Source organism: Malania oleifera, chromosome 13 (genome assembly GCF_029873635.1).
Source record: "Malania oleifera isolate guangnan ecotype guangnan chromosome 13, ASM2987363v1, whole genome shotgun sequence".
Taxonomy (NCBI): Eukaryota; Viridiplantae; Streptophyta; class Magnoliopsida; order Santalales; family Ximeniaceae; genus Malania; species Malania oleifera.
This window is the reverse complement of record NC_080429.1, coordinates 8,544,165-8,559,831: the sequence shown is the minus strand read 5'-3', so window position 1 is coordinate 8,559,831 and position 15,667 is coordinate 8,544,165. Positions and strand designations below refer to the sequence as shown.

General features: G+C 34.3%; 1 protein-coding gene across 1 annotated transcript; it reads left to right on the top strand.

Annotated features, from left to right (window-relative positions):
* Positions 1-842: 842 nt before the first annotated feature.
* Positions 843-14,179, top strand: LOC131145671 (zinc finger BED domain-containing protein RICESLEEPER 2-like). The gene is made up of 8 exons (XM_058094872.1): positions 843-1,065; positions 1,174-2,254; positions 2,360-2,776; positions 5,412-5,634; positions 6,009-6,084; positions 6,529-6,647; positions 13,914-14,051; positions 14,138-14,179. The coding sequence occupies exons 1-8, from the start codon at positions 843-845 to the stop codon at positions 14,177-14,179; spliced, it is 2,319 nt and encodes a 772-aa protein (XP_057950855.1).
* Positions 14,180-15,667: the final 1,488 nt, after the last annotated feature.

The window sequence follows — 15,667 nt, the reverse complement described above, 5'->3', positions numbered from 1 at the left end:
TTCACACTGTATGGTTGTGTCTGCTGTAGTTGCAAGAAAGCAAGCCATGAGCTGCTTTGTTTCTCAAATGATAATATTTAGTTTAAATATTAGTTCTTAAAATTTAATAGATACTTAGGCTCCAATTGTTTTATTATAAAAATAAAATAAAATAAGAGTACCTGATCATCCAAGAAGTGCAAGATTGTAGTTACAGGTCAACCCATACTGATACTATTGCATTACAAGAGTAGCAGTAGTTGCTAAATTTCCAATTTGATCTCATAGATACACCAATGACAATGGGGCCTATCTGGTGCTTTGAGAATAATCACAACTCTTTTGGCCAATTCACAAATGAGTAAGATTTATGCAAATGCACATTCATGATTCATAAGGCTGCAGTAACATGTTTGTAGGCCAAAGATGAATGAAATAAAATAATACACAAATATGATGTAAATTCAGCTCCCTTTGTTGATTGCACGACAATAATGAGATTTTCCACCACTTAACATAAGAAAGGGCAATTTAGTGTCACAATCAAAAATTATGAAAAGGAAAACCATAAATGAAAACCAAAAACAAACTTAAAAATTGAAATCTAGCTACAGGTTTGATTATATTCCCAAAAATGAATTGAATGCATGCTCATTTTTGTCTTTGGATCAAATAACAAATCATTATCATACCATTCTTCAATCAACAATAAATTTTTCATCATAAATGAAATCTTAGATTATTATTGTAAATTTCATTATAAATTTTCAGAGTATTTTTTTTTAAAATTTTAAATTAGTACTCTTCTATGATGGACTTTACCCTTCTTTTTTATTTTTATTTTTTTAGATATTAAAGGAAAAATGAGCAATGACTTGCCTATAGAGGTGGAGGTGCCAAACTTGGAGGATGCAATAATGATGCAAGCTAATTCCCAACATCAGCCTTCAAATCCCAGCATGACAAGTGAGAGTGCTACTAATCCTCCTACTCAATCTAATCAAAAAATGAGGAAGAGAATGAGACCAAGATCTGAAGTGTGGGATCACTTCACTAAATTTGTGACGAAGTCTGGTGAAATTAAGGGTAAGTGTCATTATTGTCATATTGATTACTGTGCTAATCCTAAAAATAATGGTACGGGCACACTTAGATATCATATGGTTTGATGTGCACAAAATCCACATGTTGAAGAAACAAAAGAGACACAATTAAATTATCAACCAGCTTCAAAAAATATAGAGGGCTCAGAGGCAACTCTTACAAGTTGGAAATTTGACCAAGAGGCAATTCGAAAGGCATTATCTTACATGCTTACTGTTGATGAATTGCCTTTTAAATTTGTAGAGAATATGAGATTCAAACATCTTATGAAAGTTGTATGCCCTCGTTTTCGAATTCCATCAAGCTGGATAATTTCTAGGGATTGTTATGACCTTTACATGAAAGAGAGGTTAAAGTTGAAAAAGTTTTTGAAAACCTCATCTCAAAGGGTTAGTTTCACAACTGATACATGGACTTCTTTGCAAAAGGTCAATTATATGTGTTTGACTGCACACTTTATAAGTAATGATTGGACTTTGAACAAAAAGATCCTTAACTTTTGTCCAATTTATAGTCATAAAAGTGAAGTGATAGGTATGGCCATTGAGAGGTGTTTGCTTGACTGGGGAGTTGATAATGTGTTTACAATGACTGTAGATAATGCAAGTTCAAATGACGTTGCAATTGCCTACATAAAAAGAAAAGTTTCAAATTGGAGAAAAGACATTCTAGGGGGCAAATTCTTGCACATGAGATGCATTGCACATATAATTAACCTAGTTGTGCAAGATGGTTTGAAAGAAATGGGGGATTCAGTTGCTCATGTTAGAGACACAGTCAGATATGTTAGACATTCACCTGCTGGGTTGAAAAATTTCAAGCGTTGTGCAGAAGTAGAAAAAGTAGAATGCAAAAAGATGTTATGCCTAGATGTTAGCACTCGATGGAATTCTACTTATTTGATGCTAGACACAACTCAAAGATATGAAATGGCTTTTGATAGGTTTAGGGATAAAGATCCTTCATTTAGAATTGAGCTTGAGACTAGGGATGACATACCAAGTAGTTTTGATTGGGAAAAAGTCAGAAAATTTGTGATGTTTTTGGAGCACTTCTATGAACTCACTATACGAGTTTCAGGTTCTTTATATGTTACAAGTAATACATTTTTTGATGAAATTAGTGGGATTGATTGTCTTCTAAAAGAGTGGGAAAATAGTGATGACCTGGAGTTGAGTTTAATGAGCATGAAAATGAAGGATAAATACAACAAGTACTGGGGAAACATTGACAAAATGAATATGTTGATTTTTATTGCATCTGTTCTTGCCCCTAGATGTAAGTTGGGATTTGTGCAATATGATCTTTCTACTATGTATGAAGGTGACAGAGGTTTATTGGTGGGGAAAAAGGTTCAAGATACAACATTTGAATTGTTTGTTGAGTATAAAAAGTTGTCACAATCTAAAAATGAAGAATCAAACAAAAGTGAAACTTCAAGCTCCACTTGCTCCACTGGTCAAGGTGAAGCAGCAGAACGAAAGTTCAAAGTTTTGTATCAAAAGTACAAGACTCAAATTGGAGGTGGAGATAATAAATTAGAATTGGATAGGTATTTAGGGGAGGATTGTGAAAAGGACGTGAAGGGCTTTGATATTTTGGAGTGGTGGAAGTTAAATAGTCAAAGGTTTCTCGTCCTTTCACAGATGGTTCGTGATGTTTTAGCAGTACCCATCTTTACAGTTGCTTCAGAGTCTGCTTTTAGCATAGGGGGGGCGTGTTCTTGATGCCTTTAGGAGTTCTTTGACTCCTAAAACTGTTCAAGCTCTTATCTATACACAATATTGGATCCGGGGTTCATATACTCCAATTAAGGTTGAAGAAGACATAGATGACCTTGAAAATCTAGAAAAATGTAATATTATATTTATATATTGTCAAAAATTTTCATTTGTTCATTGAATGATTAATTATTACAACTTATAAGCGCTTCTATACAATTTTTTAGAGTTGTCAAGGGTTGCATTGGAGTCCACAATTGGTGAATAAGCCAAACAAAGAAAGACAAAGGGTTAGTTTCATATTGAGATTATGCTTTAGTGTTTTGTCATATAAATTACATGCTATCAATTATCATTATTTGGTTTGTTGTAGGTGAAATAAGCACAGGGTCAAGAAGCCATGAAAGTGGGAGTTTCTAATATAAGAAGCCATGAAATTGTAGCTGTCACTTGTCAGCTGATGTATGAAGCATTGAAGCCCTAGTTTTTATTTTAATTTTTCAGAAACAATTTATATTTCATGTTTGTTTTTTATTTTTATTTTGCACAAACTATTTACATTGGTCTGTAATATAATATTAGGGACTTTGAACTCTTGAACTCAAATCCAAGTAGACATTGCAGACCTTTAAATTTCATGTTTGGTCTGTGATTATATTTTTTTAAGAAGATTTTCTAGATTGTTTTAGGAAGAATTTTAGGATTATATTGATTAGAATTTCATGTTTGGTATGCAGATGATTTTATTTTTACATTGATTCGATTTTATGTAAGCAGGGTTCTATTTTTACATTGATTAGATTTTATCTAAGCAGGGATAAAACACCTAGCTGGCTAGTTGTGGGCCTCTGATGGTTTCATTATAGATTTTTTTTTTCTTTAGAATTAAGAGTTTCTTAATTAAGCTGACGATGGGTAACCCTACGGTCCTACTCCCAATTCACTCCACCCCACTTTTTTTTTTTTTTTTTCTATTAAACTCTGGGATTGCCTTTAGTAGAAACTAAACTTGTGCTTATACTCGTCATTTGGTTTGGCAATTTTATGAGCACTGGTTATGCTTCTTGTGGTCCAAAGCCTTTTTCTCTACTGGCCTTTGTTGCGCGAAGGCAGACATTGAGTGTAGAGCAATTAAAAAAAGGATGTGTCAACACCCGTGGCCAGGAGGCAGCCATTGTTGAGAAAATTGCCTACTACCCATTGAAAAGAGTTCAATAGTAAAATATCATTTTTATTAATAAAATTAATAGATAAGGTGTTTAATTAAGCTGAATTTGGTTAAAAAAATTTATAATTGTATTCTATTTATAGCAATTAATTTTAATTAATTTTGGTTAAAATCGGTTAAAATCGGGTAACCGAATTACCCGAATTGGTAATTTGGTCGGGTCGGTTTAGTGTCCTCCATCAGTTCGGTCGGTTCAATTAAAGGCCCTGTTTAACCGAATTTTTCGATTAATTCAGTTAATTACCCGAATTTGGCCGAATCGACCGTTTGCTCACCCCTAGGGTTGAGGAGGCCAATCTGAATTTCCGAGTTCAGCTGACTTATCCTGGTCGGCCAACCAGTGTTAAGTCCCGCTTACGGGCCGCACAACCCTGTCATGAGAGGTTAAATCATGACGTACAACTTTTTAGGATATTATCACAGTTATTTGTGTGTGTATATATATATATTTTCAGTAAACAACACATATATTATAGTATTAACAGTATAAATAGGTAGGAAGCTCAGTTAACAAAGTTGTATCTTAAACTATATAGGTGTGTGTTGCAATATAAAATTGTTTTATCAGTTAACTCAGTTTTAGAATTTTATCAATATAATATATATATATATATAACTCATCTGCCACACGCTGGTAATAGCATATTTCGTTTTACTGAGAGTTATCTCATCCTAGTAATTTATCACTTTTCAAGTGATCCAAGTAGGCGTACAAATCAGACACATAAATAGAGGGGACCTTGTACTGCCCTGTTTGAAGGGTAAGTATTTTGGGAGAGTCACTTTTTGAGTGGTCCCTAGGTGATCAGGTGGGGGTATTTTGGGAATGGTTATGTATGTATATTTTGAAAAAATACTGACACTCTGGTATTGTATATAAAATATGGTTATTTGCATTTTTGTTTTTCACTGCATAGGTAGTTTATGGATACACAGGTTCCACGGTTCCCACTTGAACTGTGATGATGATATGGATTATATTACCGGGTATCAGAGCAGTGTAATTTAACAATATATGTGGAAAAAAAATGGCATGAAAAATCAGGTCGTTATAGTTTGGTATCAGAGTTTAGGTTACTAGGTTCTATAAACTCTAAAGTGCAGCGAAAATAATGCTAGAGTATAGGAAAAAAGATTTAAGGTTTTGTTACGTGGTCTAGGTACAGGATTTCTATAGTAGTTTCTATATCTTTCCTGGGGTGACAATTTCAGGAAAGTCATAGTAAACTATTGTCAGGTTGTGTGTCTAGGTTGTAGGATTGAATTTCGAGTTAAGATCAGGGAGGGTAATTAATCATGAACATGAGATTTCAGTTAAATGAAATAGATTAGATTTGTATAGGAGATAGGGTCCTAAATTATATTCTTTGTCTTTTCAGGATAGACCTAGGGAGCAGTGGTACGAATGTTGGAGGTGACGGAGCAGGACCTTCCAGTATGGGGGGTAGAAATTCCGATGCGGTATTGCGTAGCGTCACCCAACAGGTGATGGATAAGATGGCCAGAAGCTCGGGAGAGCATATCTGCACGATCGAGCAGTTTACGCGAATGAGACCTTCGTCATTTTCTGGAGGAGCGGACCCTTTAGCAGCTGAGAACTGGGTCTAGGACATTGAGGATATGTTGACAGTGCTTCCATGTACAGACGAACAGAAGGTAGTATTTGCGACATTCAAACTAACTGGGAGGCAAAACGCTAGTGGAGATCGGCGAAGTTGATTGAGGAACAGAGGTCTGATCCAGTAGCGGTGACACGAAGTCGTTTCCAGGTGTTGTTCTTCGACTGATACTTCCCCGTCACCGTTAGGAGAGCGAAGGAGGCTGAATTCTTACACCTGACTTAGGAACAGTTGACAGTACAACAATATGCAACTCGCTTCATAGAGTTGTCTTGGTTTGCCCCACATTTGGCATCAGATGAGGAGAAGAAGGCGAGAAAGTTTGAGGAAGGTCTGAGGTAGAATTTTTTTGAGCAGGTTATTGGATTTCAGACTCAGACATTTGCGGAGGTTGTGGACAGAGCTGCGATTATTGAGAGTCACATGCAGAGAGGTACCGCAGCTTAAAGTCAGAGGAAGAGACCCACACCTCAGGGTTTCCAGGCTGGTTCCAGCCGAGGCCCATGGAGAGGAGACTATTATAGTGGAGGTCAGAGGCAGATGACGGGACCTCACGAGAATCAAGGTGTGCAGACCTACCCTATGTGTTAGATGTGCGGGAATAAATATCTGGGAGAGTGTCGAGCAAGAAGAGATGTCTGCTATCTTTGTGGGAGATCCGATCGTGTGGCACGAGCATGTCTAGGACTGCCAACCTAGGCCCCAGTTCCCAGACCATTACCGGGTGGTTATCAGGCCCCTCATGGAGGCCAGCGGATGAATGTAGCCTTGGTGAGGATTTATGCTCTGACGCCAGGAGACGCCGAGGCTTCCGGAGACGTTATTATAGGTACACTTATTGATTTACCATATAAAACTGTTGTTTTGTTTGATTCAGGTGCCACCCACTCATTTGTGTCATCAGGATATGTTAGATTGTCTGAATTTGAGACACAGTTTCTAGATATTGAGTTGTTTGTAACTACACCGTCTGGATCAGTGGTGAGATGTAGGAAGGTACTTAAAAATTATCTAGTGGGCATTTAGGAGAAAATTTTACCAACCGACCTTATGGTATTAGATATGTAGGGGTTGGATGTTATTTTGGGTATGGATTGGCTGACAGCTAATTACGTCAACATTGATTGCCATTAGAAAGAGGTGATCTTCAGACCCCTGGGAGAGCAGGAATTCAGATTTATGGGGTCGCGTGTGTGTGCCTCGCCACAGTTGGTGTCAGCGATTTAGGCGAGGAGGCTACTTCTGGGTGGTTGTCAAGGATATGTTGCTTACATAAAGGAGCTACCAAAAAAGGAAGTGAAACAAGCCGACCTTCTAGTGGTTAGAGAATTTTCAAATGTCTTTCCATAGGAGTTACCTGGCTTACCACTAAATCGAGAGATAGAATTTGCAATTAATCTACTTCTAAGCACAACACCGATATCTAAAGCATCGTACAGAATGGCTCCAGCTGAATTGAAAGACCAGCTACTATAGTTATTAGATAAAGGTTTTATTAGGCCCAACATGTTGCCTTGGGGGATACCAATCTTGTTCGTGAAAAAGAAAGATAAGACCATGAGGATATGCATTGATTACAGAGAGATAAATAAAGTAACGATAAAAAATAAATATCCTCTTCCCAAGATTGATGATCTATTTGATCAACTTTAGGGGACTCAAGTCTACTCCAAGATCGACCTCAGGTTAGGTTATCATAAGGTGAAAGTTAAAGTGGAGGATGTCTCGAAAACAACTATTAGAACTAGATATGAGCACTACAAGTTTTTCGTTATTCCGTTTGGTATGACGAATGCACCAGCAGTGGGGATTCAGCGCCCTATCCAGATGGACATGGAGAGGTTAGACGTGGAGCTGATAGAGGGTGATCACCAGGGATTTATTGCCAACCTGATGTTACAGCCTACATTGCAAGAAATGATTAAAGTCGCCTAGAAAACTGATCCAGAGCTAATAGAGTTGATAGAGAAAATGCAAGACTGGTAGGGAAAAAAGTTCAGTGTGTCAAATGACGAAACTCTGCGGTTTCGTACCAGATTATGTGTTCCTGCAGATGCTCAGATTAGGAGAGTTATCTTGGAGAAGGCACACTGATCCCTATATACTGTGCATCCAAGTAGTACATAAATGTATCGGGATCTACGAGAATCCTTCTGGTGGAGCGGCATGAAGAAGGAGATTGTCGAATTCGTAAAGCAGTGCTAGACGTGCCAGCAGATAAAGGCTAAGCACCAAAGACCTGCGGGGCAATTGCAGCCACTCTACATACCTGAATGGAAATGAGATCACGTCTTTATAAATTTCATTGCAAGGCTACCGCCAGCGTGATAGGGACAAAAAGCTATTTGGGTGGTGGTAGATCGACTGACGAAGACCGCTCACTTTATCCCTATTAAATTCAGCTATTCTATGGACAGGCTAGTAGAGCTGTACATTCAGGAGGTAGTTCGTGACCATGGTGTGCTGGTATCTATAGTCTTGGACCGAGATCCCCAATTTACTTCACGGTTTTGGAAGAACTTTCAGGTGACTATGGGAACATGAAAACAAAGGTGTAGTCCCAAGAGGTGGGGTGAATTGGGTTTTAAAATTCCTTTTAAATCTTTTTAATTAATTCTTGACTTCTTTGTTTGATTTAACAATCACACAAGAACTTAGTTCTATTTATACAATCCACAACACAATTAAACAATCAATCAACCACACCAAACTTTAAAACCAATCAATCAAATCCACAAAATATTCAATCAAAATATTTAGTTTGTATGCAGCCTTGTAGTGAATGAAATTTTGAATCAAGCCCTGTATTCATGAAATTTGTTTCTCAATTTGATATTCAACAAAACATCTACACTCTTTTCAAAATTTAGAATTCAAATAAACTCTTAGTTAATTTATCTTTGGGTGTTAACCAGTCAACGTACTCCCTTTGAGGTTTTCGCAAAGTATTGATCAACTAACGTACTCCCTTTCGATTTTCGCAACCCAAATAAAAAGTAAACTTTAAGTTTACTTAATTTCCAAATTTACGTAGTATATATGATTAAGAAATTAAATCATCCATGCAGTTTATATGTGCTGAAAATAAAGAGCAAGAGAAAGATAAAGTGAGACAACGATTTTTACGAGGTTCGGCTTATCCCTAGCCTACGTCCTCGCCTTTGGAAAACCACCAAAGGATTCCACTAAATCAGTTCCTTTGCAGGGCAGAACAACACCGTTACACACTCCTTTAGTAGGCTAGAGCCTGCCTCTCCAAGTGATATTCCCTCACTCGATCACTCCTTTAATTAGGCTAGAGCAGAACCTCTCTAAACGATCCCCAACGCTTAGTCAATGATCCAACAATCCTGGAATCGTTACAATCTACAAGAGATACAACAAATAGATGTATACAAAGAGTGCTCTCAGATAGAGCTGATTAGTATAATAATTCAGCACTATAATATACTTCAAAGTAAATAACAATATGGAATGAAAATTAAGCTCAATATAAATTTATCACCTGTATAATCTTTGTGTAAAGACCCAAAAAATTAAAATGATAAAAAAAATAGATAAAATAACAAATAAATAAATAAAAGGAATGGCGTGGGAAAAAGAAAAAGAAAATTAAAGTTTTAAAAAAATTAAATTAAATTAAGATAAATTAAATAATTAAATAATTAGTTATTAAATTAAACATTATTACATTGGATTTATAAAAAAAAAAAATTAATTGATGTATATAGGTAAGTTATTATAATATATAAATATATATATATAGTAAAAGTTAAAGTAAAAGAAGAAGAAGAAAGAAGAAGAAGAACAGAGGCGGCCAAACCCCCCCCCTGAATATTTCTCTTGCGCAGCCACCTTCGCCTCCTTCTCTCTTCTCTCAATTTCTCGACAAGTTTATGGCGGATAGAAAAACGGAAGGTTCCGTTAGATTTCTAGCTCCGCCACCGACATTTCTACTGGAGCAGATTTGTCGTGGGAACGACTTAGGTACTACTCTTGGGGAAAGGTAATTTTTCTCTATTTTTTCAATTTTGCTTTAAATCTGTTGTTAAAATGACGATCAGGCACCACCACCAGTCTTAGTCGTCGATATCGTCATTTTGGCGTAGGTAATTTTTCAATTATGATTTTCTAGGCCCAACTCCAAAGCGAAAGTGGAATTTGGAAAATTTGGTAATTTGGCTAAATTTAAGGGTATAATTATTTATTGAGTATTTAAGAGCCTAGGAAATATTTAAATAATATTTTATTCAGGAATAATTTATTGGAGTTAGGAATTTTTTATTTAGGGTCCGGGTGAGCGTCGCAGGTATTTTTCGGAGTCCCTGTTGGCGTAGTTCAAGAAACTAGGTAAGAGGAAAAATATATATTAAATCAGAATTTTTATGAATTTAATGGAAAAATAAATTATGTTATTTGTACGTGTATATATTTCGATATGGGTAAAATGTCAACTGTTTAAATTATATTTTTTTCGAGTTTAGGGCTATTTATTAGATATGTATATGTGAAAATGAATGGATGAAAGTGAAAAAATATTTTCAGTGTAATTATGTAAGGAATGAAAGGTATTTTCAGTATATAAACGTTAAATGTTGGTTGACTTATTTTTCAGGCAATGTATGATTTTTATTGCTAAATTGTGTGGTATGAGTAAATAGGAATGTTGAGTGGAAATATATGTTAAATGTACCAGATGCAGGTTAAGTAAGTAAAACAATGAGAATAAAATGTGATATGGACAATGTTGTTTGTGTATGTTAAATGCAACCATGTAAATGTAAGACAGCTGAAAGACAGCCACGTTAGCAGATCTAACTCATTTCTATGTGGACTAACTGATGACAGCTAAAAGGAGCTGTGTTAAATTCTAGCGCATTTCTATGTGGACTAACAAATGATGGCTAAAGAGCGGCTGTAGTACAAAGGAATGAAATGAAAATATTATGAAATGAAATGACAATGTAATGAAATGAAATGTGAAACGTGAATGATACGAATGGGGAAAAGTCACTTAAAGTGAAATGCAATGCAATGTTAAGCTATGAATATGAACATATGTGTATGATTGAATAATGATAGAAAGAATGAGGCATTATGATAATAGAAGTATGTATGTACTTAGAACATGTTCTGATTGGGTGAGGCGTACCTTTCGCCTGAGGGCTTACTGAGTAAGGCGAGTGCACTAGTAGTTACAGATGTGGCAGTAGCTGCATAACGTACTAGGGCAGAGGGCACCTACTTGTATGGGCAAGTAGATTTCCCTATCCTTAAGGCCTTCGCCGATAAACTTTTGTATGAACTGTGTGAGTACGAGATCAATTTATCACTTGAGAGCTTACTAAGTAAGGTGAGCGTCCTGGTATGCTTTAGCTACGACCTTTGAGTTGCCTAAATATCAGAGCAGAGAGGTGCTACTTGTATGGGCGGGTAATCACCCCTATCCTCAGGTAATCTCGTGGGTTAAACATTTGCATGTGTTTGCTTAGGTTTAGAAAATGACTTTCAGTATTATGTTAATGTTTTACAAATATTATAAAATGATATGTATAATCTCATGTTGGCCACACATTGTTTTAATATATTGTTTCTTCCTTACTGAGATGTGTCTCACCCGAATATGAAATTATCTTTTTCAGGATTTCCCCTAGATCGAGCTTAGAGAGCTCGAGATTTTATAACATTTTTAGTTGATAGAAAGAGAAAATGGTATATTTTAATGTTAATTTTGATATGTATATTTTATGTTTTATGAGTTATGTTTAAGTTTTATAAGATATGGATGGTTGTGAAACATACTGGTATTTGTGGAGAATGTTTTGGAGACATGTATATATTTGGATACGGGTGGATGATTAATTTATTATGGTTGGTAGTTAGAATTAGTAAACTCTGGTATTATGTTACATGGAGATTATGTTTATGTTTTTTGCTGCATATATATTGATTTATGGATTATTAGGATTTTATCAGGTATAACGTGCCGGACCCGGATTTAAGGGTTTGGGGTGTTACATTGTGGTATCAAAGTAATGTCCAGCCGGAAGTATGATTAGATTCACATCGCCTGGATAAGGAAATATTAGAGTATTAGGTCATGAATGATTTATACCAGCTGTCGCGGCGTCCCGGGAACGCGTGTGCCCCGGGCGGCAAAATTAAAAATCAATTTAATATTTTCATGGAAAAACACGGATATCGGAGTCGCCACTAACCTTTAGTGCGGTTAGAACACATGATTACTACCCCGTTAGGGGTAGAATCGGTCTACATTACCAGAGTTGGGGTCGGGAGTTCGGTTACGCGAGGGGAAGGTACGAGCACCCCCTACACGCCCGTTCTTACGAACGGTACCTAATTAATTTGAAATTATCCCTACGTTAATCTAATAATTCTTCAAATTACTCCTATTTTATGAATTTATAAATAAATGTGAAAAATAAATAGATAAATAAAGATAATATATACATATATAATCCCTCAGAGCTTAGGGTACGTGAAGCCCGAAGGCTCATACCCCCGCAATGAAATCATAGGAAAAAAAATCAAAAATATTTTAATAAAAATAAATATTCTAGTACATATAAGACCAAATAACAAAAAATAAATAAATAAATAAATAAATAAAAAATAAAAATATTAGTAATAGTAATAATACTAGTGCTGATAATAATGATAATATTAATAATAATAGTGATAACAATACTAATGTTAATAACAATAATAGTTAATACCATAATGATAACAATACTAAAAATGATAATAATAAAAATAATAATAACAAATACTAATAGTAATAATAATTATAATAGTAATATTAACAGTAATAGTAAGTAATACAATAATAATAACAATGGTAATAATAATAATAATAATAATATTAAAATAATGATAAAAATACTATGCATATTTTAACTAAAAGATATTTACCTTAACATGAACACGCAATCAGTGATACACTTAATACATATGGAAACAATATTACCTAAACTAAGGAAACAATCTACACATCGAATTATGGAAATCAATGTATGATAAGATGGGAACACTATGAATCAATAATGAGGAAACCCTAAAAAAAAATTAGTATGAAACCTAATACGGACACTAAATACAATAAACTTAAATATTAAAACATATTTTAACCATAACAATTTTGCGATACAACAATGATTATTAAATAACACGTATAGCCAAAACACAAATATGAATACCAACTAACAAATATTAAAAATCCTATTACAGTAAAAGTTTAACAAGAAAATTCTACAAATATAATCATAAATACTACAAAAGATAGAAACATGAATATCAGTTACCAAACATGGATATTAAATAAATAAGTACAACAATGAAATTAAATAAAAACTACCCTAAATGCACAAACATTGAACACACAACAGTATCAAAAATAAGCCCCAAACATGAAAACCGAATAGCTATAACAATAATAAAAGCCTACAACATGAATACAATAACCAAAACCTTAATCATGAATTCTTGTATATACAATAACAATGACTGTTTTAAATATGCACTTATATATGTTTACATACAACACCAATAAATACGAAAACTCAAAGTAGTTAAACTTGAACACACGTTAATAAAGAAAACTCTACAAAAAGATATGAGCCTAAATATTAACAAATATTATATAAAGATATTCCCAAGCAATATGATATGTCAAAAAATTTAAACTTTAAATATTGAGACAAGTTAATAAGATTTCTACAAATAATAACAAAAATAAAGTAAAAACATTAAAAATAAAATACGATAAAAATAAGAAAGATCCTGCACACATATGAACAACAATTGTTAAATACTATAAAAATAATAATAATAATAATAATATTCAGTATTTAAAATATATGGCAAATAAAAATCCAAACGAACCTATTTACATATACATATATACATATACATACTTGTATGCCTGCCAAAATAAACAACAATTTTAGTATACCAAAACAAATAAAGATGTAAAATAAATAAATAAAAAAATAAGTAAATAAAAATAACACAAAATGCATGTGTGTGACAGCACGTGTGTGCTCTGCCCATGTCCTGTGTGTGTGTGTGTGTGTGTGTGTGTGTGTGTGCAGGTATAGGGAGGCAAACGACTCACCGGGGACTTACCATGGGGGTACCGTCGGAGTTGCAGGGGGTCTCGGCCGCTGGGGGGGCTAATGCAGGCGGTGGAGTGGCGGCCGGAGGTAGCTGTGCTCGGGTCTGGGACTGGAGAAGGTTGTGCAGGAACAGAAAGCTGGCGCCCTGTCTGGACAGGAGGACCTTCACGGCGGCAGAAGTGATGCGTGGAATACTGGTGGTTGGCCGGAGATGAGGGTCTGGCAGGAAGAAGAAGAAGAAGCAGAAGCAGCCAGAGAATCAAAGGTATGCTTTTTTTTTATTTTTTTCCTTGGCTGTGCGCCCTGCTGTGCGTTGTTGCTGTGCGCCCCCCAGCCGTGCTGTGTGTGCAGCGGTGGCCGGCGTTCGGCTGGGTTGCTGGTCTGTTGCTGTGAGGTCGGGGCTTCTGGCTGCCGGAGAGCCACTGGGTGACCGTGAGGGTTGCGTGGGAAGGGCGAAGGTGATGGAGAGGGGAGCTGTCGGCTGTGGTTGTGCGTGCATAAGAGGGAGATAAGAGAGATGGAGATGAGGGAGGTGCAGCGGCTAGGGTTCGTGGGAGGCTGCAGGCTTCTTTTTTGTCTTTCTTTTTTTTTTTGGCCTCCCCTGTGTGCTGTGGCTTCCTTTGTTATATAAAAAAAATATCCCCGAAACCCTAAACAATTTTCCTTCTTTGGTTTTTGGTATTTTTCTTTTTTTGGAAATAATATATACTACTATAAGGAAATAATAACAATAATAATAATAATAATAATAATAATAATAATAATAATAATAAGGTAAATGATAATAATAAGATAATAATAATAGTAATAACAAAGATAAATAAATAAATAATAATAACAATAATAATAGTAATAATAAAGGTAAAAATACTAATATTAAAAATAATGTTAAATAATAAATAATAATAAACAATATAAATAGAAATAAAAATAAAAGTAATAATAATAATACTAATGAAAAATAATAATAATAATAATAATAATAAAATAATAGTAATAATAGTAATAAAAAAATACTAATAATAATGATTATAAAAATTAAAAATAATAATGAAAATAATAAATAATAATAATAAAATAGAAATAAAAATAAGTAATAATAATAATACTAATGAAAAATAATAATAATGATAATAATAATAATAATAAGCACTAATAATAATAATAATAAAGTATAAATAATAATATAGGAAAACAATAATAATAATAATAATAACAATATTAAATAATAATAATAAATAATAATAAACAAATAATAATAATAATAATAATAATAATATATTACAAACAATAAAATAAATGAAAAAATAAAAAAAAATAATTATAGTAAAGTAAAAAGAAAATAAAGATAATAAAGGTGCTAGTAATAATAATGAAAATGAAAAATAATGATAATAATGAAAATAAAAATACAAGAAAAATAATAGCAAAGTACTAATAATATTGGAAAATAATAATAATAACAATAATAAGAATAGATAAAATAATAATAATAGTAATAATAAAATAACAATAATAATAATAAGAGGGGACCTAGTGTTTTATTTGGCTAGGGCAAAAATAGGGTGTCTACACCAGAGTATAGGATTAAGTTGCGATAAGGATAGGAATTGATAGATTAAGATACCGTTAGGAATTCTGAGTCGTGTTTCATAAGCTTGGGGGCAGAAATCCTTTGATGGTCTTCTGTGTTTTTCTAAAGAAGTAGTTAGCTTTAGAAAATCATGGTAAATCCATCGATGGTGATGTTTTCGAGCAGAGAAATTCGAACTTAGGATTTGAACTTGATGGTGAGGTTAGTTGATTTTAGAGGTTATGGTATCGAGGGAAATCAGCAGATACCACTAGGTAGAGGTGGACGAGCACGTGGTTATACGATGG

Bases quoted from the DNA above. Each gene is read 5' to 3' on its own strand.
- LOC131145671 (XM_058094872.1), top strand. From the start codon at position 843: ATGAGCAATGACTTGCCTATAGAGGTGGAGGTGCCAAACTTGGAGGAT. The intron at 2,777-5,411 runs GTCTGCTTTTAG...TTGTCTTTTCAG, and splicing joins ATCTTTACAGTTGCTTCAGA to GATAGACCTAGGGAGCAGTG. The intron at 5,635-6,008 runs GTCTAGGACATT...TTTTTTGAGCAG, and splicing joins CTTTAGCAGCTGAGAACTGG to GTTATTGGATTTCAGACTCA.